Genomic DNA, 22,551 nt, shown 5'->3' with positions numbered 1-22,551 from the left:
ACAAACAAGCTGAAAAAGAGAGAAAAATTAAGGCCCAAAACAAAACTTGTTGGATCTTACACACGCATCATGACAAGCCGCTCATGAGTTATATGTATAAGCCTGAAGTCCAATATTTCAAGAAATTAAAAACGGTATAAACACGTAAGCGAACTCAATTCTAACCAATTTGGAACAAGCAACAGAGAGCAAAAGTGTTTGAAACACACTCATCCGCACCAACAAACAAAAGATTCTTAAAAGTTTCATTACAAAAAAGCATATAATTGACATTACATACCCTCAAGTGAAAAAACGTATTCTTTGCATACACTTTATGACATCTACATTAGACATTGGTTTTCAAATAGCCTATCAAATTGAGATTCAAAATATAGAAAGAAAACAATTCCAGGAAAAGTACAGACTTATTAGTATTTATATCTTTGAGAAGCGGTAGAAATGAATAATCTCACTCAAAAGTTTTCACTTCATTCCGAGAAAAGAAGAGGCCAGAAGGACCATCGTTAGGCAGGAGCGCTAACTTTACAACACTTTCAGCACCTTCATCAGTTGTCAAGTAGCCATTGTTGTGGTTTATATCTGACTTGACATAGCCAGGGCAGAGGCAATTGACTCGGAAAGATGGGAACTTTTTGGCCACAATCCTTGTGTAGGCATTCACAGATGCTTTTGAAATTATGTAGGCAGACGTATATCTAGGCCAGCCTTTGGTTTCCAAGGAACCCTCTTTAAAATCTTTCAGAAATTCATTCAATACCTCATCTACTCTTTCTTCTGTTAGGCTTTCAACATTACCTAACACTTCTTTAGCCCATTTACTTGGTATTTCCTGAAACAGTAGAAGAAGAAAAGTAGAAAAGTCACTTTAATTTGATTATTGGGAAAATGAATCATAGTTTAATTTTTAAAAAAAAAATTGAAAAGCTAAAGAAGAAAGAGACTTTGCAGCTCTTAAGCCCGTTTGGATTGAGGGAAGGGAGAGTAAAGGAAAGTAGAGTTGACTGAAAATAAGCTAATTAATAACTTGTTTGGATGGAGGAAGTAGAGGGTAAGTTAAATTACCTTATTTGGATATTTTTATAAGGGAGAAGGGAGAGGAATTTAGAGGGGTTCTAACTACTTCTAACTCCTCATTTTTAATTCTCCCAAATTGGAGAGATTTGAGGGAGAGCAGGAGAAATTATTAGATCCATTAGGAGGACTACTGACATGGTCCTCCCTGACCTCCCGTTATTTATTCAAATGTGACATATAGTAATTTTTATTTTTTATTTCTTGTGCTGAGAAAGCTCACACATACATTTGCATAGATCACATTATCTCATTGGTGAGGGAGGATTACATCAGCAGTCCTCCCGGTGTAAATAATAATTTCTCGGTAGAGTATAGAAATGCTTGACCAAATGAATTACCTAATTTACCCTTACTATATTAAATGAGATAGGATTGCTTTGTGTAATCCCATCAATTTGTTAAGAAAGAAAGATAGTAATTTCCTTAAAAAACCATGATAATGATTAATTAGCCATTTTAAGCCAGTTATAAGTTGAACCATCTACTTTTGATTGGGATTTAGTTTTAGCTCATTCCATGACATTTGCTTGTAATGAATTTCAAAACCAAATAAAAAAACTTGTATAAAACTTAATTCTAAGTTCTAATATGGGTTTGGGCAATTTTATCTGCAGTTTCATACCTTTAAGTGCCCAGCGGAAGAGGAAACATTAACAATCCTTGGTGAATTGGACAACTGGAGGATTGGAAGAAGTGCTTCAATCATTCCTTTGGTGCCATAGTAGTTTATTTTCAGACACTCTTCAGCTAACTCGTAAGTGTCGGTCACTATTTTACTCCAGTCTACATCTACATTGGCACCTTCCTCATCCTGCATCAATAAGAAGCAACTTCATTCTCTTCCAAGCCAATTGTACAAAGAAAATGATAGGCAGAGACAGTTTGCTTAACAATAGTACTTAGTTAGCTTCCCAACCCCAGTCTGAAGACCCAAACACACTATTCTTATGGTAAAATTTTCCATAATTTTGTGGCCAAACATTGCAAGATTTCATAGGGAGCGCAACAAGGAATCCTAAATAGCTAATCAGCAACTAGACACAATACGCTAGCTTTGACTAAAGTCGCTTTAGTCAAAGTTAATTGATGCTAGTGTGGTTCTATATGGGTTTTCTTTCTAGAACATGACCATATCATAAAAAAGGTCATACCTAGGGCACAAAATCCCTTTTGGTGGAGTAGCGGTGATTGGTAGATAACCCGCCCTAGTCCTAATTTTTATTGGAGAGACTGATTTCTAGACTCAAACCCCGCAATTTAATAGATTATTTACTTTCAACTTGCAAGAGGACTTTGGTTAAATAATAATGATTTGGCTTAAGATTCCTTCTTACTTTGTTAGGAATTAACTACAATGATCAACAAGAGTTATAACAAGATTATGTCTAATCCTGAAGTTACAGTAAAATCACTCTTTCTCAAAGTTACATCCAAGTCCACTCACCCTTTTCTTATTTTTTGGCAATGAAAAAATATCATAATTTCATAACTTACCTTAGCAAGACCTGAAGCGGCTAAAGCATCTCCATCTAATATAGTTCCATAGATCCCGGCGTTGTTGACCTGCATTGAATTTTAAGATTTGTCATCATTTATTTTATTTTGTAAATTAAACCAAAAACAGGATCATGAACAAGATGACCCGAAGCAAGTATTATTGAGAGTCTCTATTATATTGATAGTTGACCAATCACATCAAATTTTAAAATTTGTACATAAGATGGGATTATAACAAGAGCAATTTACAACAAAGCTTTAGTTCCTGTTGAAAATTCATCGATGGAGTTGATGTGCAGATTTTTATGCAATTTAAAGCAAGGTTGTGTTTGCTGTTTAGTCTCTACAGTCTACACTTTTATCATATTAAAATTTCCAATATCTTCTGCTCCTCTTTCTTCTTCTCTGTCATACATATTCAAAAAGTTGTTTCAAGAGTAACTTTAAACAATGTTACTCAACATAATATATGTAAAGGTAAATGCTTGCAAAATTTCAGAATGATCAAAAAGTCAGTGAATATATCATCTATAAACTACTTAAATTTCATGTTTTTGTATATTAAAACTATGCATAAAAGACAAAACTTTAGAGATATTATTGACTCAAAATATAGCACACATGTTAATAACATACATAAAAAATAATAATAAGAAGAAGAAGAATCTTGGTTTCCAAACAGTAATTCAAATGGCTAGTTAAACCATCAAAAACCTTTCAAAAGTACCAATATATCGAGCTTCCCATATTCAGTTTTAATGAAATCTGCAAAGGAAGCTATACTAGCAGGATCCGCCACATCAAGCTGATGAAATACAACGTGGTCAGATAGCCCAAACTTTCTCAGCTTTTCAACAGCTTCAAGGCCTTTTTTCTCATCTCTAGCAGTTAGCACCACCACGATCCCATTTGAGGCCAACTTCCTGCATACTGCGAAACCAATCCCCTTATTGGCCCCTGTAACAACTGCATACCTGAGAAAAAAGAAAAGTATAAATGAAACAGTGTGTCATGGCACTATTGCGAAAACACCATGAAAGAAGAAGCAAAGTACTTCTTTGTAGCTTCTGCCATTGATGATGAAACTTTGGGACACTTTTGCAGTAGTGAAAGCTGTGCTTAATTCTTCTATATATAAGAAGCGTGACTGTAAAACTACAGTAGTAGTTACACTACTTTTTGGTTTGGTCAAGATATACCGTTTATTGGCATTTTTTTTCCTTTTTTTTTTTTGTGGATAATATCGCCTGGTCAATTTTTTTATATACGTATGAGACCAGTTTATATTAATAAATTGTCACAATATTTTTATAATTTTTAAAATTTTAATTCTCCATAAGTCAAAATAAAATATTATATTAAAACCAATCATAACTAAGAAAAAAGATATTGCAAAAAAAAAAAATACATATTACGTTTACAATATTTTTCATAAATATAGTAATAGCTAAATTACTTTTTTTTTTTGTGTCAATACATACTGTTCATTGCCTTCTTCTTCTTTTTTTTTTGGTAATACTGCTGGGTCAATTTTTTTTCTAATTTTTTTATAGACATATGAGACCTTGTTTTATGTGTGTGTGTATATATATATATATATATAAAATAATATATTAATACAAGAAATTGTTACAATATTTTCATAATTGTTAAAATTTTAATTTTTTATAAGTCAAAATAAAATATCATATTAAAATCAACCACAACTAAAAATAAGAAATTTAAACTTACCGGGAGAGAAGAAGAAAATTAAACGAAAGAATATGAAAACCACCTTGCTTCTTCTTTTATTGTCGGCATTGATATTACGCCTAGTAATCCTAAAATCTATGAATTATGCTAGAGGACACAAATGTTAACATCATAGGTGAGGTATGATGTGCACTTAGATGCTTCTTCTACGTTCTACCTCAAACAATGATATAATCTATTAGCCGACTACTTTTAAACCATTAGCCGACTACTTTTAGTCGGTTATGTCTCCATCTTCATTCATTGGCCAAAGAAAAGCATAGGAAAAAAAAGGAAAAAAAATCAAAATAAATGTAAGAGAGAATAGGGGAGAAGACAACCAAAATGTTAATAGACATGTCCTCATAGCCACCTTGCAGCTAGCATTTGAACCCTAGTCAAATTTGTCGGAAACATTAGAAAGTGTCCGTCAAGCTATAAAGTTCTTAAATTTTGTATGAAACTATGGTTAGTGATACGCAATCATACAAAGACTTTACTGCTATAAGCTGCCTTTCATAGGCAGGTACGGCTAGCGATACAAAGTGTTGGTGTGTTTTGCAATTATAAAGTGCTTTGACCCACTAAAAAAGTGCTTTAAGGACTCTTAACACTAAAAAACAACTTTAAGGTTAGTTGAAAATTTTGGAGCTTATAAGCATAAGCTCATGCATGCCAATGCCAAGAATGTAAACATTATTCAGTATTCACTATAATTTGCCAACAGGCCCAACACTAGAAATAGTTAAGAACTTTACCATTAAAGCTCTATATCGCAAAAACACTAATAGTTATAACTCTATTTTCTACATGAATGCTATATGGACACAAAAGACATTACTAATTCATTTCTCTCATAGTCTCATCTCTCTCTCTCTCTCTAAAAGATAATATCAGCTCCCTTTCACCATGAAACAGGAAACCTCTTTCTTTCTTTTTCTTTTTCTTCCTTTTTATTTAATATTTATTTTTGTTGAGTGTAAACACCATTGAAAACAACAGGATGCTTCTCTCAAAAGAAGAACAATGGTATGCAAGAAATTATCTTGAGATCTCCCTTTTCTAAGTATACTCAAATGCTAAGTTTGTTTCTTCATTTTTTTCCCTCACTATATTTGCAAAATTATAAGTACTTCAGGAAAGTTGGCCATTAGTTAGATAACATTGTGCAAACCATATATTTCACATGACATAAAAAGTCACTAGCTTATATTCTGGCATCAAAATCCCAAATTGGTGTTATTAAGTTCACCATCAAGGTCTTACGTAAATTAGAGAAAACAGACTTAACTTCAAAACTTACAATCCATGTGGTTTTATAATCCATCCAAATAAATGGGTTGTCTTCGATCAAAAAGGAGACACTTCTTGCCGAACAAAAAAGAGGCCAGGACTGCCATCAGGCAGCAGTGCTAACCTCACAGGACTTGCAGCACCTTCTTCAACAGGTAAGATGCCAGTGTTGCGATTTATATCTGTTTTGACAAAGCCAGGGCAGACACAATTGATGCAGAAGCTAGGGTACTTTTTGGCTATAATTCTTGTGTGGGCATTCATGGCTGCTTTTGAGACTGTATAGTCAGAAAGAAAAGTAGGCCAGCCTTTGGCTTCCAGTGAACCTTCTTTATAATCCTTTAGAAATTCCTCCAATACTTCATCCACTTCCGCTTCTGTAAGGTTTTCATCATCACATAGCACTCTTTTAGCCCATTCATTTGGGATGTTCTGAAACATGACAAGAAATATTTTTAAATGTTGTTGACAATAAAAAAAGAAGAAGGTAAATTCTTTCTTGGAATACTATTACAAATTCAATATGGATACAAGATCTTAATCTCTGCTGGGGTGCACAAGATGGGAAAAAAAATGTATAATAAGATTCCTAACCATTTTAGAAGGAGCCTGAATCACAATAAATAGTTGGAAAAGTGTTCCATAATAAACTAAGGAAAACAAGCAGGGTCATCCATGTAGGGAATTACCATGAAATTCCCAATATGTGAGAAACAAAAAAAATAATAGAAAAAACACACGCCAAAGAAAAATAATCACACGCATAAGATAGTATTTACGTGGTTCGGAAATTTGCCTACGTCCACGGAGTTGCAGGAATTTTACTATTATCAGGGAAAAAAAAATATAAAGTGCGGCTACAGTTTTTTACTTTCTCAAAAACAACAACGATAGAAACCCTAATCACCAAAACAACGTTTTTTTCTATATCCTGCGCACATGATTCACAATGGACTACAAAACAGGCTAAAATTTTTTTTCCCGAGGCTATGCTCTCGAACTCCTAGGAGGCTTGTCCATGAGCACTACGGCTTGGGCCTATCGGCCCAAGCCTCTGCTTCATGGATTAAGCCTAAAAAAATCTCTCATTAAAAAATCACACAACATTATTCGGGTCATCAACCGAATCAAGCACAATTAGACTCCACAAAACCCAACAAATCTCTCACTTGGAGACTAGTTCAATCACCAAAATCAGCCGCTATCTTCCAAAAAACAATCCCTCCTTCCTACACACTCATCCTCCTGTCCTCAAGCTAGAAGACCAACTGAAGCTGCACACAGCTTTAGCTTCTCAACAGTGGCACCCTTAATCAACATGTCTGCCGGGTTCTTAAATCCACAAATCTTCTCAAATATTACCAGCTTATCTTCAACAAAGTACCGGATAAAGTAGTATTTTGTCTATATATGCTTCGACTTTGAATGAAAAGCTGAATTTTTAGCAAGAAAAATTTCACTCTAATTGTCACTATGTAGAATGCCCATCTCTTGCTTCTTACCCAATTCATCTAAGAATCCATGTAACCGAATCTTCTCCTTTCCAGCTTCAGTTTTTGCAACATACTCAGCTTTTGTAGACAAAGTAACAATATTTTGTAAATTTGAAGCCCAAGATATAGCTGTACCACCTAGAGTAAATACAAACCCAGTAGTATTTTTTCTACTATCAGAATCCCCAGCAAAATCAGCATCTACATAACCCTACAGTTTCAAACTTGCACTTGTGAAGCAAAGATATGCATCTGATGAACTCTTCAGATATCTCAGAATCCACTTGACTGCCTCCCAATGCTACTTTCCTGGCCTACTCACGAATCTGCTCACAACTCCCACTGCATGTGCAATGTTTGGCCTTGTACACGCCATAGCATACATCAAATTGCCAATAGCTGAGGCATAGGGCACCTTGCTCATATAGTCCCTTTGTTCTTCTATCTTCGGTGACTGTTGTTTGCTTAGTTTGAAATGACTACCCAAGGGTGTGCTCACTGGTTTAGCTTCATTCATGTTGAATTTACTAAGAATTTTCTTCACATACTCTGACTGTGAAAGCTTCAAAATACCATTAGCCTTATCTCTAATGATTCTCATACCAAGGATTTGCTTTGCAGCTCCCAAATCCTTCATTGCAAATTATTTTGACAATTACTTCTTCAGAATATTAATCTCCTCAATGCTAGAACTGCAATGAGTATATCATTCACATACAACAGTAAAATGATGTAAGAATTGTCAAAAAACTTAACATAGCAACAGTAATCAGCTTTACATCTCTTGAACCCAATTTTATGCATAAAACTATCAAATTTCTTGTACCACTGTCTAGGAGCTTGTTTTAGGCCATACAAGCTCTTTCTCAATTTGCAGACTAGATTCTCTTGTCCCTGAACAATGAACCCTTCTGGCTGAATCATGTAAATGTCTTCCTACAAGTCACCATGAAGGAATGTTGTCTTTACATCTAATTGCTCAAAATGTAAGTTTTCTGTAGCCATTATTCCCAATACCAGTCTGATTGTTGACATCTTCACAACTGGAGAAAATATCTCTGAGTAGTCAATGTGCTTCTTTTGCTGGAACCCTTTAACAACTAATCTAGCCTTGTAACGTTTGCTACCATCATGCTCATTCTTTATTCTGTATACCCACTTGTTGTGCAAAGTCTTCTTTCCTACTGGCAATTCAGTCAGTTCCCATGTTCGATTACCCAACAAGGAATCCATCTCATCCTTCATGGCTAACTCACGCTTGAATTCTCATCTTGCAAGGTTTCATCATAACACTTTGGCTCACCATCATCAGTCAATAGGAGATAATTTAGAGCGGGTGAATAACGCTGTGAAGGTCTAATGGTCCTGGAAGATATGCGGACTTCAGCTACAGGTGTACTCTGATCTACCTGTGAATCTACATTCTCCTTATCTTCTTCACCCATTTTCTGGACAGTACTTTCATTCAATTCATCTAAGTTGACAAACTCAAATTTATTTTAATTTATCTTTGAAACATCTGGCACTACAGTTGACTTGTCCTTATACATAACCTGTTTATTAAATATCACATTTCTATTTTTGATGATTTTCTTGTTTTGTTCATCCCAAAACCTATAGTCAAATTTCTTATCACCATAGCCAATGAAAAAACATATTTTAGACTTTGCATCCAGTTTACTACGAGCATCAGAATCAATATGAACATAAGAAACATAACCAAAAACTTTTAAATGGGAAAATTTTACCGCTCCAAACCTCCTCAGGAAGTTTGAACTCCATGGAAACTGATGGTCCTCAGTTTATTAGGTAAGCTGCAGTGCTAACAGCATCAGCCCAGAATGTTTTGGTAGTCCAACATGCAACCTCATACTCCTAGCATGCTCATTGAGAGTTCTGTTCATGCGCTCAGCCACACCATTCTGCTGTGGTGTCTTGGGAATGGTCTTCTCCATCCTAATTCCTTGTGCAACACAATACTCACTGAACCCTCCATCTATGTACTCTCCTCCATTAACTGACCTCAAACATTTTACTTTCAAACTTGTTTCTGTCTCAATCATGGCCTTCCACTTCTTAAAAGTTTCAAATACATGAGATTTATTTTTCAGAAAATAAACTCATACCTTTCTACTTGAGTCATTAATGAAAGTGATGTAGTACCTTGAACCTCCAAGGGATGCAATCGGAGAAGGCCCCCACAAATTAGTGTGTACTAACTCCAATTTCTCAGCCTTTGGTGTCCTACCAGTTTTCAAGAAGTTCACATTTTTCTGTTGTCCTAAGATGCAGCTTTCACACATGTCAAAATCAATGGACTTCAATTCTGGTAGTTTTCCTCTTGACAACAGCATCTTCATCCCTTTCTCACTCATGTGACTAAGTCTGTAGTGCCATAGGCTTGTATCAATACTTGCTTCAGCAACTACAATTGTGTCTCTTGGACTTGAGGTCATATAGAGAGTACTAGTCTTCTTTCCACGAGCCAATACTCTGGCTCCCTTTGTAACCTTCCAAGTACCACCAGCAAATAGTATTGTATGCCCTTCATCATCAAGTTATCCAACAGAAATCAGATTCCTCCTCAGGTTAGGAATATGTCGAACCTTCTCTAATAACCAAATAGACCCATTGGGCAACAATATTCGAATGTCTCCCATACCCATAACATCTAAGGTTGCACCATCAACCAAATACACCTTACCAAAATCACCTGCAACATAATTATGTATGATTTCTCGGTGTGGACTGGTATGAAACGAAGCTCCTGAGTCCAAAACTCAATCATCAAGTGGACTGTCTACTGCAAGATATAATGCATTTGGTACCTCTTCTGTTATAGCATTAGCAGAATCATCTTCATTCTTCTTTTTAGGACTTTTGCATTGCCTCCTAAAGTGACCTATTTTCCCACAGTTCCAACATTGTACTTGTTGGCCTGATCTAGATTCACTTCTATTCCGATTAGAATTTTTAGATTTTGATCTACCCCGATTTGAATTTCTATCATTACCTCTGCCTCTTGACTCAAGGTTTAGGGCAAAACTAGATCTTGAGGTTTCACCTGCATCCCTTCTACGAATCTCCTCAGCCAGAATTAAATCTCGTATGTAATTGTACTTCAGCTTTTCTTTTCCTGTAGAATTACTTACTGCCATCCTCATTGCCTCCCAATTGTTTGGCAAAGAAGCTAAAACGATCAGTGCACGGATCTCGTCATCAAAATCAATTTCTACAGATGACAATTGATTTGTGATAGTGTCAACTTCATTCAGATGTTGTGCTACTGATGCGTTCTCTGCCATCTTCAGATTGAATAGTTTTTTCATCAGATGCGCCTTGTTGTTTACTGACGGCTTTTCATACATACCAAACAAAGCCTTCATTAGATCTGCTGTGGTCTTCTCCTTTACAACATTGTGTACAGCAGACCTAGACAGAGTTAACCTGATGACTCCCAGTAACTGTCTGTCAAGAAGAGCCCATTTCTCATCTTTCATAGTCGCAAGTTTTGTCCCCAAAAGAGGCAGATGCAATTTCATCCCATAGAGATAATCTTCAATTTGCATCCTCCAATACGCGAAGTCTGTGCCATCGAAATTTTCTATTTCAGACAACTTTCTTGCTTCCTTTTCCATTGCTCCCACTCAAACCTAACCTTAGACTTTGATACTAGTTGTAGGGAATTACCACAAAATTCCCAACCTGTGAGAAACGAAAAAATAGAGAAAATGCACGCCAAAGAAAAATAATCACACGCACAAGAAAGTATCTACGTGGTTCAGCAATTTGCCTACGTACACGAAATTGTTGGGATTTCACTATTATCAGGGAAAAAAATACAAAGTGTGGCTACAATTTTTCACTCTCTCAAAAACAACAACGACAGAAATTCTAATCACCAAAACAGCGTTTTTTCTATATCATGCGCACATGATTCACAATGAGCTACAAAACAGGCGAAAAGAATTTTTGGCTTGAGTCAAAAAAATGTGTCAAAAAATCTTAACATTATTCAAGTCAGGTCGGGTTGGGTCATCAACCAAATCAAACACAAATAGGCTCCACAAAGCCCAACAATCCAATGTTTAATGGGAAGGGCATTGTCTGTTGATATTATGGTATACACCTCCCTGTCTCTCTTGCTCTTGTTTCTTAAGGAAAGTTGTCCAAGCCAGAGAGTGATAGAAAGTGGAAAAATGTGTCACTTCTGTCATTGTTCTAAAATGAACTCATTAGCAATAATTTGACCTGGTTGGCTCAGCTTGATCAACTAATGAGAGGAGTTGATATAAATTTGGTTTGTATCTCACTCATTTTAAGCCAGTCTAACCTTCAATTTGAGTCATCTGCTCTATGACTAACTTGCTTGAGTTTCAAGCCTACCAAACTAGTGTAAAACTCAACCAAGTTTCTTACCGAGGGACGTGCTGATAATGTATTTATATAGAAGGATTTTGTTACTTCCATACCTTTAGCTGACCCGCGGAGGATGAAACGTTAACAATCCTTGGTGAATTTGACAATTGGAGGAGAGAAATGAGTGCTTCAGCCGTTCTTTTAGCTCTATAGTAGTTAGTTTTCAGGCATTCCTCTACTAATTCATAAGTTTGAATCAGTTTACGCTGAACAATTCCATCTCCTTGCTGCAGCAGTAAAAAGAACTCAATCCACTTGGTAACTATCACCAAATACTTCAAGCCCAAGGTAGAGTGATACAATCTACTGAACTTTAATATACAAAACAGAACAAAAATACCATAGCTTTAACGTAAATATTTTACCCCTTGATCATAAAAGAAAAGTAACTCTAAATTCAAAAAGCCTAAGTTGCAAACAAATATAATCCTAATTTTTGGCCTAAATAGGCATCATGTTAAGCTACAAAACAGAGCACTTATAGATACTAATTTTTCCAAGGAACAGTACGGGTATGAAAGATTATTCTCTTTGAACCTCCCCATTGGTCTTTGGCATCGCATGAAAGATATAGAAGCATTCTTTATGTTAGTTCTTTGCTCAATCTGATTATGCTGCACTCCCTATGGTAGTTCTAATTTCTAAATTAACAATGATCTCAAAGTAAATTACATGAAGAAGTCCAACTATGACGTCAAAAGTGAAAACAAACTGCACAAGACACTTGCAACTGTTGTAAATTAAACTTTTTGCCAAGGGCGCGTATATGAATTTCAAGCCCACCTATATTCTGCTTCAAAGACAAATCATCCATTAAATACTTACCCCACCATCAGAATCGAATTTGACTCCACCAATCCCTGCATTGTTCACCTGCACATAGTTTCAAAACTACATGACTAATTTTGTTTACATCGAACAAGAATTGGATTTGAAGTTTGAACACAAGGAACATTATTAAATCTGTCAGGTTATCACATCAATGAAATTCATTAACGGCAAACTTGTCGTCAAATCTTATCCCTTCTGTACATTATCCACTGAATTAAAATATGATGAATCTCACAAGCTCTATCATATCTAGTAGATATGATGTAATAGACTATAGTTGATTTTTTCATTATAAGGAATTTAAGTAATTTTGTTTCGCAATAACATGGGAAGTTTAAGTTCAAAGAGAAATAATTTCAAGAAGAAAGATATCCAAATTAAAGAGATAGAAATCTATAAAGAAATTAGCTTTGAATCATACCAAGATATCAAGTTTCCCGAACTCGGTTTTGATGAAATCTGCCAAAGAAGTAATGGAGGCAGGGTCAGCCACATCAAGCTGATGAAAAAACACATTATCAGAGAGAGCAGAGTCTTCCAGTTTCCCAAGAGCTTCAAGACCTTTCTTCTCATCTCTTCCTGTTAGCACCACTACGAACCCATTTGGAGCCAACTGTCTAACTGCTTCAAATCCAATCCCCTTATTCGCTCCTGTAACAACTGCAAACCTGAAAACAACAATAACAACATGAGCACATGCAAAAAAGAGAGAGATGGGCGTTACGTTTGTGGTTAGAAGATGTGATGGAAATTTAGTATATAGACTATAGAGACACCATGGAAGGACCTTAGGACTACCTCTTTGTTTCTGAAGACGATACTAACATCACTTCATTCGAATTATATAGAAATTCACAAATATGGATCACAAACAATAGGGAATATCACTACCTTGCAGAAGCACTATGCCCAATCTCCAACGACAAACAATCCCAATTGGCAACCTTGTTGCTTTATTTTGCATCCTGTCTTACTGGGTTAAAATGTTCAGCTACCCAATCGGCTTTTTGGCACCTCCTATCTCTAGCTACAAACCCATCCACACCATCTTATAATTTCCACATCTTCTTGTGATCAACCCAATGTGTAGAGTTTACTTAGACCCCTTAAACCACAATTGAATTAACCTAGTTAACAAGCCAAGTTATTACTTAGTCCAAAATCCAGATTTAGGTTAACACAATCATATAATCATATCAATGTAAAGTGCAGAATATAAAAACACAAAGATATGACGACCTAGGAAAACCAAACCGGTAAAAAACCTGGGGAGGATTTAACCTAGTTATCCTCAAGGTAAACCTGAATCAACTATGAAAGAATCAAAGTGTACAATAGCGACTTAGACCACTAACATCCTATTACTACCCACCAGTAGAACTTACTGATACGACCACGTGCAAGCTTCGAGACCACGGACTCCTTCTTTCTTGGATTCTCCAGCAAGTACAAGCACTCCCGCTTGTTTATCTTTAAGCTCTTATGGCAGCAATTGAACGATCATCAAGTTCTTGAAGCAATCTCCTTCTTGATAATCCTAAGCTTGTGTGAAGGCAAGCATCTCTTTGATCTCACAAGAGATTCACACAAACAGCAATATGAGCAACAAAGACTCTAGAGAGATTTTGGGTACAAACCCTAGATACAAAAAGAAGCACACTCTTCTCTCTCTCTTAGAAGCCTTTAAAAATGTGCTTAGGGTTTCCTTTATATAGTGGGAGAAGTAGATCTGAAACCCTAATCCTTAATGGGCTAGAACTGTTGTTTGGGCCGACTTAAAATTCTACAGAAAATTCCTGATGCATGATTCTCGATTAATCGAGTCTATTCTTCTATCAATCGAGCTGTGCAGAAATAGAACAGTAATTTTCTGCAACTACTCGATTCCAAACTAACATTAAACCAAACTTTGAGCAAGTCTAAACCTAGACTAAATGTTTTGATCATGGTTTGCCAACACAATACACATTGAAGTTCTAATACATTAATCCCTAAGGTCTTAGAACCTAACACAATGTGTGCTCCGAAATTCCTGATGTTGGTGAAGTGGACGATTGGGGTGGACCGGCGAAGAACAAAAACTTTTGAATTACTATTTTTTTTATTTGATATGGTGGTATAGTTAGCCGTTGACGTTGCATGAAAAATCAATTTTTATTATTTCATTTCATATATCATCTTTTTTCAGATAATGACAATGATCAAATAAAAATATGGTGTAAAGTGATGGGACTGGTGAGATATCTCGTCTTGGACGACCCTAGAAAATACCTTCGTCCATCCATCTTGGGCACAGACGAGGACAGACAAGTCATTAATAAGATGATTCAATACCTCGAACAATTACAAGCCAGCTGTCAGGCCATTAGATCCTCATCAATATGCACACTAATAAGCTCTTAGGCGTTACAAGAAAGAGCATGAAAACCCCAATCAAGGCCACAATGGCTATATATACACACTCATTAGGAATACAGAAGGTACATAATTTTCAACCCAAAAAGAAATACTTTTGCACTTCTCACTTACTCTCAAAAGATTTCTAGATACTAACTTAGGTTTCGGAGATGTTGTGGTCGGTGCCACACCGGTGTCCATCTCAGGAAAGCTTTGGTCCATTTTGTAGGGGCAGTGACGAGGTCTTGGCACCATCTGGATAGGTACACTCGACTGACGAATAGACTTCATCCTAAAGAATAAAGACCAACTTTGTAATTTACCCTAAAATAAATCATAGATGATTTTCCAAATTTATAACAACCTCAAGTTCCATCACGATAGATAATTGAGTCAAAATGTACTAAAAGACATTTATTTTGTATATTTCTTCTCATATTCTTGAATTTTAATTTTTTTATATAATAAATTGTACAAGTTTGTTGGTTTATAGTTTCTTGCCCTATTCATAAAATCCTAGTTTTGACAGTAAAAACATTGGTTTCTTAATTGGTACATGAACTAGACATTATTACGCCTAAATGAGATTGACTGGTCACCCCTATCTTTTTTTATTAAAGGGTAAAAAAAAAAAAGTTAGGAGATTAAATTCTCTTTGAAGAAATTCATGCCTTTGTGTGCTGGTTGCTAACATTACATTCTAATGGTAGCTCAATATTGTGGCTATTTTTTTTTAATAAAAGATAAAAATGATTTGAATAATCATTAGTATTAGGTACAGTTACCATGCATTAAGTTGTTCAATTAAATTTAAACACATAGTAAATTTGAATTTGAATTTTATTGAAAAAGATAACTTTTTTTTCTTATAAAACAAAAAAGATAACTTTTTTTCTTATAAAACAAAAAAGATAACTTTTTTTATTATTTATTATTAAAACTTATGTACCTAAATTTTTTTTTTTGATACAAGATAGAATTCTACTCTAACCTAATCTAAGTGTATATGTGTGTGAAGCTCCCTCCTGGAGACTTGAACCCTGGCTCTTGCCCCCTACACTCCACAAGCACTTATACTTGGCCTTGTGTCATTTCCATGCCTGAAGACCGACATTTTCATGCCTTATTAAGACTGAAGATGACTACGGCACACATTTGGTGTGATGGTTACTTCATAAGTATAAGTGCTTGTGAGGTGTGAGGGGAAAGGGCCGGGGTTCAAGTATCTAGGAGGGAGTTTCACACATATATACACTTAGATTAGATTAGAGTAGAAATTCTATCTTGTAAAAAAGAAGACTGAAAGTGTGGTTGAGTTTGGAAAATACCAAGTTTAGGTTATTCAGCAAAATAATATTACTAATAATGATGATGATGCAAAGTTTAGGTTAAGAAATGTTGGCTTAAGGATTGCAATTTGACCTCACTAGATCCAAATCCAATGAGAATAGAAAATTTATTTTGTAGTACCTTTCCAATATATAGATGGTCTGCAATCCAAAACACTTATTCACGAGAGCACAGAGCATCAATTGTTGTGCAAAGGTTGGACGAGTCTATAACACTAAAAGTCAGCCAAAATTTGGTTCCAATTGCTGTGTAAAGTTTGTGTTAGGGACATATTTTATGTAATTGGCAAATCTTTTAACAAAATGCACTTTACTTATAATTGGGTAGATCTATGATAAGTTTAGTACTTCTAGAAACAAGTGTTCAAGTCAAGTATTAAAACCATAAAGATCTGACCAAGAAACAAGTGAAGAAAGAGCTGTTCACTAAAGCTTGACAGAAGTCTCGACAAAATCCTTTCTATCGAGATTTAATGTTGAAGCTCGACATAAGCTGTTTCTGTCAGGACTTATGGAATCAGAATTTCCAGATTTGATTTTCTGGCCAAGCTTATGTATTTTTGTAGGGTTTCTTTTCTCACAACCCTAGACATATATAAGGCTTATTTTAAAGGCCGTCTCAAAAGTGAATGCAAAAATAATACATGAAGAAGGTGCCCTAGTTCATTATTCTCTTTGAAGAAGCTACTGCGTCTTTACGCTAAGGGTTTTGTGATCAAGGAGCTTCTTGATCTTCATTGTTGATGAATTGAAGAACTTCGCAGCCAACAACCTTTCAAGTTGTTGGAGTTAGTCACGTACTGAGATCCGTGCATCATTGGTTAGTCACATACTGAGATTCGTGCATTGAATAGAAAGATTGCTGCTACAATACAAGTCCAATTGGGTATTGAGGTAAGGGTTCAACTGTAGGTTGGTATTTCGGGATAGACCAAAGGGTTTGATAAGATTTCTTATACTTGTAATTGCTTGCGATTGATAATAATGGATTTTTGGGAGTGGTGACCTTAAAATCACCCGGTGAGGTTTTGTTTCCGTGGTTTTCCCCATTCGTAAACAAATCACTTGTGTCAAATTTATTTTCCGCTGCATTTAGTATAATTGGTGATTTGTTTGTGCTGCGACACTATTGCATGAAATTTGATCTAATTAATTAACTTAGGTAATTAATTAATTAATTGTAAGGGGTCAATTCATTTTAACCCAATAGTTTGGATCAGTCTATACCACTAAAAGTCAGCCAAAATTTGGTTGGACTTGGACCACCAGGAAATTGATCAGCACTTTCTTCACTAACTTTTGGTTGGGAGGAAATTTCTCAGCACCCACAAGGGACTGTCTTTGGTTCTTCTAGAAGGCCTTTTGGGCTATCAAATCCTACTCAATTGTCCATTTTGGGGACTTGCTTGGCCTTTTATTTGAGAAGAGACTAGGATATATCATTCTCCTCATGGCATATGCTATAGGTTTTATTTTGTTCCTATTTCAAATGCAGTAGCTTACACTTAGATGTGACTTATTGGGGGGTTTTTTTATCTCTAAATTTTTTTCAATTAGATTAATATTTTTCAAGTCCTTCGTTAGGTTTTATGCCCCTTATATGTTTGTTATGCATGGAGATTTTATTTCAATTCAATGTTGTTTACTATCAAATTTGAAACTCTTAAACTCATTTATTTAGTAAATTTTTAGACAAGCAAAATAATCCAAAGATTATCTTAAGATTTATCAGGCAGTATAACGTTGTAAGAGTTTCTAATATTTCCAATGGATATATTCAGAATATAATTGGTTAGAAAAGTTAGCTTCAAATAGGTTTGGAGCCAAACTTTGTCCATTATGATAATAAAAAAAGAAAAGAAAAAAGAAGCATTGTTATAGCATACATTGAACCATGCTATATCCTAAACAGATAGATCTTTCTGAAGCCAATAGAACTTGAAGATTCCTTAAATCTATCAAGTCTTTTCTTAACCATCATAAATCTGATTTTAGCTAGTGTAACTGAGAAATGTCCCTCTAATGTTTGTGACAATCCCTTGCAAACCAAAAATATTTCTCTTGAAACATATCATCACCAAGAACTAATATTGGCTTCCAAGAAGCACCAGAAACACATTGATTCTTCATTAAAGAGCCCGTACTGATAAGAGACTTAACAGTGGCATATCCTTATTACATCACAAATCCTAGACAGAGAACATAAGCCAAAGGGGAAGTGCATGAACATTAGAGAGCCAAATATTTTGATAAGTCTATAGAAACAGATTGTCTTCAACTAAAAAGGTGTCACTTCATTCTTGGCGAAGAAGAGGCCAGAAGGACCTCCACTCGAAAGCAGTGCTAACCTTAGAACTCTTTTAGCACTCTCTTCTACTGTTAAGGGGCCAAGGTGGAAGTTTATGTCTGTATTGACATAGCCAGGGCAAAGACAATTTATGCAGAAAGATGGGTATTTCTTGGCCAGAATCCTTGTGTAGGCATTCAAAACTGCTTTGGAGACTATATAAGCAGATGTATAAGCAGGCCAACCTTTTGCTTCCAAGGAACCCTCCTCGAAATCTTTTAGAAACTCACTTAATACCTCATCCAATTTTTCTTCTGTAAGGCTTTCAGCATTAGTTAACACTCCTTGAGCCCATTCATTTGGTATCTCCTGGAACAACATTGGAAGCAAAATTGAGTTTAATTTTTTAATGGGAGAATGATTCAGAATTTGATGTTAAAAAAAGAACTCCATATCTATAGGGAGTGGTTCATATAATTCCATGAATGCTATTTTGAGAGAATACCAATTTCGTTTTGAAAGAAAAACAATGAGTTAACCAGTATAGAAACAGATTATGTCCAGTTATGCATGATTTTCATCTCAAAGTATCCACTACATTAACAATAGTAATTTATTAACTTTAGCAACAACCAATATCAGCGATACAGTTTTTTAAGTTATGAATGTGTTGATGATTTGTAATCCAAATAACACTCTTCACATAGAGGGTAAACCAAGGTGAAACAATAAGTCTATGTTGGTCAATTATCCATTTATAAAAAGAAATATATTTACTCTTCTTTTTTTAAAATCTGAGAGACTCAAGTCAGTCAAATTTTAAGCGGCATCAAATTAACTCATGTGTTTCTGAGCTCAATTTAAGCCAATCTCAAGCAGAATCATCCGCTTTCAATTCAACATAACTGTATTTCAAACCAAATTTTTAACTGGTACAAGACATGGAGCTTTTCATCAAGGTGACTAAAATGCAAATGATGCTTTCTGATACCTTTAGCTTCCCCATGAAGGATGAAACATTGACAATCGTTGGTGAATGAGATAACTGGAGGAGGGTATTAAGTGCTTCAACCATTCTTTTGGCACCATAATAGTTTGTTTCCAGACATTCTTCAGTTAACTCGTACGTTTGAGTCACCATTGTATTCCAAGTGATTTCTCCTTCTTCCTGCATTGATGAGAAAAAAAAAAAAAATCCTCTTGGAAGTTAAACATCCCATACTTTGAAGGCTATATTTGATAGGAAGCTGTTGATTGACTATTTGCCTAGTAATGCCTAACTCCACAACCCCATAAATAACAAGAATAGATTTCATCCTTCTAATCAAATTTTATTTGGAGAATGCTACAGGCATGTCATATTTTTAAAAAGCCCACCAATAAATGGCAAAATATAACAAGATCTTATCAGAAGCACAATGAATTTGGTAAAGCAGCTGAGAAGCTAAACAAACTGTATCTACATTTAACTTAATAACCTTCCCTTTAAGAATGCAAATAGTTTTATCAAACTAAAATAGTCCTTGACGCAACTTACTAGGTGCTAGAATGATTTCAAGTAGAATTCTGGAAAGAAATAGAGGAATGTATGGCATTGAAACTTGAAAGTTCACAAGAATCTTCTTTCTTTAGTAAATTGTTTTTCTTTTTTTTTGGAAATTTCTCTAGAATAACCACTTACAACCTCCAACGGCCTTTGGCTGAAGAAAAATGAATATTTAAGCAGCCCCATATTAGTGATAAGATTTCTCCTTAACTTTGTTAGAAGTTACATTAACAATGGTACCCATAATTTTACATTAACAACGGTGACATCAAAGCAAGTTTCTCTTCCTCAAATTTGAATATAATTGCAAACCGTTAGTTTGTGGCAGCGAAATAAATCATATATAAAGAGCTTACATTAAAAGCTGAAGTCCTTATAGTATCAGCATCTCCAGTGGCTCCAAGAATCCCTGCATTATTCACCTGCACAGTATTCCATCATTTTCCAATCTTTCATTCCTATTAATCTAAATAAGAATACAGATTGCGATCTAGATTTCATATCTGTCTATTCAGTAATAACTAACCACAGTTATGCTTCCAATTTTCAGTTGTAAGTACATAAGAAGAGTCTATAATAGCAGTAGTATATTACATTTCTTTAAATTTTTTACAAGTTAAATTCCTAAACTGCTTTTTATTTCTAGAATTGATAAATCATTATAGGAAAAGTTGGAACTAGTTGAAGCCAGCATGGTTACATTCTTATGTTCTCTACACATATGAAAGTTAAGAGTATTTTGGTCATGTTTCGCCATCTGCAACCAGAGAATGTATTTCATGCATTTGACTTATGCACTCTTGCTCTTATGACATGTGGGTCCCACATGACCATGAGGCCCACACATTGTGAGAGGGAGGATTCATTATATTCAATGCATGAGCTATTTATTGCTGGAAATGAGATCCAGGAGTTGATGATGGTGCAAAGAAGTATATAATAAGGCAATATAAATTAGGAGTAACGCTAAGGTACAAACTATTTTACAATTTTTTTACAAACTGCTGATGTGACAAATTCTTATTAGTTCTAATATGAGTCCATCATTAACATCATATTTATGTTTATCAATGATTATTTGAAAATTACTAAAACCACATCAGCTATTTGTAAAAATATTGTAAAATAGTTTGTGTAAATTAAAGAAAGAAGATTCAGGATACTACAAACAGCCTCCTACAATTATTATAAAAAATTTGGCAGATACTTCAATGAAGATTAGAGAGGGAGAAAATATCCAAATCTTTGGACCATGTCATGTCATGCAGTCATGGTAGCTAAACAAGTTAGAATAAATATGTACCAAATCTGGTTTTGTTGAAATCTGAAGCAAGTCTAACACAAACCAATATATAACTAGAAAATCTTCTAAGAGACTGAATTAGGATATTACCAAGATATCAAGTTTTCCAAAAGTGGCTTTGATGAAATCTGCTAGGGAAGCAATACTAGCAGGGTCAGTGACATCAAGCTGATGAAAAAGCACAAGGTCAGAGAGGCCAGACTCTTTGAGCTTGTCAACAGCTTCAAGACCCCTTTTCTCATCTCTTGATGTTAACACCACCGTGACCCCATTCAAAGCCAACTGCCTACATGTTTCAAACCCAATCCCCTTGTTTCCCCCTGTAACTACTGCATATCTGAAAAAATATGATACCAATATTTGATATTATTATTTTAAAAAAGCTATGGGTGTCATACTGTTATATATATGGTTAGAGGCTGTGATGGGAAGTGTAAAATGGAAAGAAAAAAAAAAAATTCAGCAAATACCTCTTTGTTGCTTCTGCCATTGAAGATGAACTAGGGACTTTCTGAGAAGTAAGAGAACAACAAACTGAAATGGATTTCAGTTAAATTTTGTCATATTATACTGAATTTTTTTTAAGGATTTTTTTTTTTTTTTCCATTTTTTGAGAATTATTTTGATAGAAAATTAGCCACTGTCAGTCACACAGCACAGCAACATAGTACTTGTCATATATAATAATATACTAAAGGTATCTATTACTCCTCTGTCAAATCCCGCAACAAGGGGCCAAATAATGTTTATAAACTCATGTCTACGCGGATGCTGCCATATTGGTTTGTCCCTTTGTCAACTCTTTTGAATTTTGATGGAATCCATGAATCTAATGCAGTGGCACCTTCAACAAGAATATCATGTAGTACTAAAATCTAAAATATGGAATATGTGCACATTTTTATTTTTTATTATTATTATTTTTACATTAAAATATTTTGTTTGGGACAGACAATATAGGTATGGGTAGTCGGTAGTCGTAGTCCAATGTAGTCCATTGGACTGACTGTTTTGTAATTATATTTATAAATAAAAGGTCCTTTGAAAAAAAAAAAAAAAAAAAAAAATATATATATATATATATATATATACACACGCACATATATATTGGTTCTCCCTCCATTTTTTCCCCGTAATGAAAATGAAACCGTGAATCAACATGCGTAGTTGTCCTCTTCTCAAAAAAAAAAAAAAAAAACATGTAGTTGCCCGCATGTGTAGTCTTTAGTGATCAATCTAAATAAGTATTTGATCAATTTACCTAGACATAGTATATGAGCTTAGTCTCTCAATTTAAATTGATAGACCCTATTTAGCACCACAAGAAA

The 22,551-nt window shown here is 34.9% G+C and overlaps 3 protein-coding genes across 3 annotated transcripts; all 3 read right to left on the bottom strand.

Moving 5' to 3' along the window:
- Nucleotides 1-228: 228 nt before the first annotated feature.
- On the bottom strand, nt 229-3,733 carry LOC142640548 ((+)-neomenthol dehydrogenase-like). The gene is made up of 5 exons (XM_075814690.1): nt 3,629-3,733; nt 3,302-3,548; nt 2,572-2,640; nt 1,700-1,888; nt 229-832 (listed from the first exon to the last, which is right to left on the bottom strand). The coding sequence occupies exons 1-5, from the start codon at nt 3,646-3,648 to the stop codon at nt 452-454; spliced, it is 906 nt and encodes a 301-aa protein (XP_075670805.1). The 5' UTR covers nt 3,649-3,733; the 3' UTR covers nt 229-451.
- A 1,875-nt stretch (nt 3,734-5,608) lies between these two features.
- Nucleotides 5,609-14,960, bottom strand: LOC142640226 ((+)-neomenthol dehydrogenase-like). Its single transcript, XM_075814303.1, has 5 exons — nt 14,871-14,960; nt 12,763-13,161; nt 12,336-12,383; nt 11,564-11,737; nt 5,609-6,030 (listed from the first exon to the last, which is right to left on the bottom strand). The coding sequence occupies exons 1-5, from the start codon at nt 14,958-14,960 to the stop codon at nt 5,656-5,658; spliced, it is 1,086 nt and encodes a 361-aa protein (XP_075670418.1). The 3' UTR covers nt 5,609-5,655.
- Nucleotides 14,961-18,177: 3,217 nt separating this feature from the next.
- On the bottom strand, nt 18,178-21,791 carry LOC142640550 (short-chain dehydrogenase/reductase 1-like). The gene is made up of 5 exons (XM_075814692.1): nt 21,694-21,791; nt 21,314-21,560; nt 20,277-20,342; nt 19,366-19,542; nt 18,178-18,743 (listed from the first exon to the last, which is right to left on the bottom strand). Exons 1-5 carry the CDS (start codon nt 21,711-21,713, stop codon nt 18,366-18,368), a joined length of 888 nt encoding a protein of 295 aa, XP_075670807.1. The 5' UTR covers nt 21,714-21,791; the 3' UTR covers nt 18,178-18,365.
- Nucleotides 21,792-22,551: the final 760 nt, after the last annotated feature.

The sequence above is a fragment of the Castanea sativa genome, chromosome 6, assembly GCF_040712315.1.
Source record: "Castanea sativa cultivar Marrone di Chiusa Pesio chromosome 6, ASM4071231v1".
Lineage (NCBI taxonomy): Eukaryota > Viridiplantae > Streptophyta > Magnoliopsida > Fagales > Fagaceae > Castanea > Castanea sativa.
The sequence above is the reverse complement of the archived record's forward strand: the minus strand, read 5'-3'. Positions and strand labels throughout refer to the sequence as shown.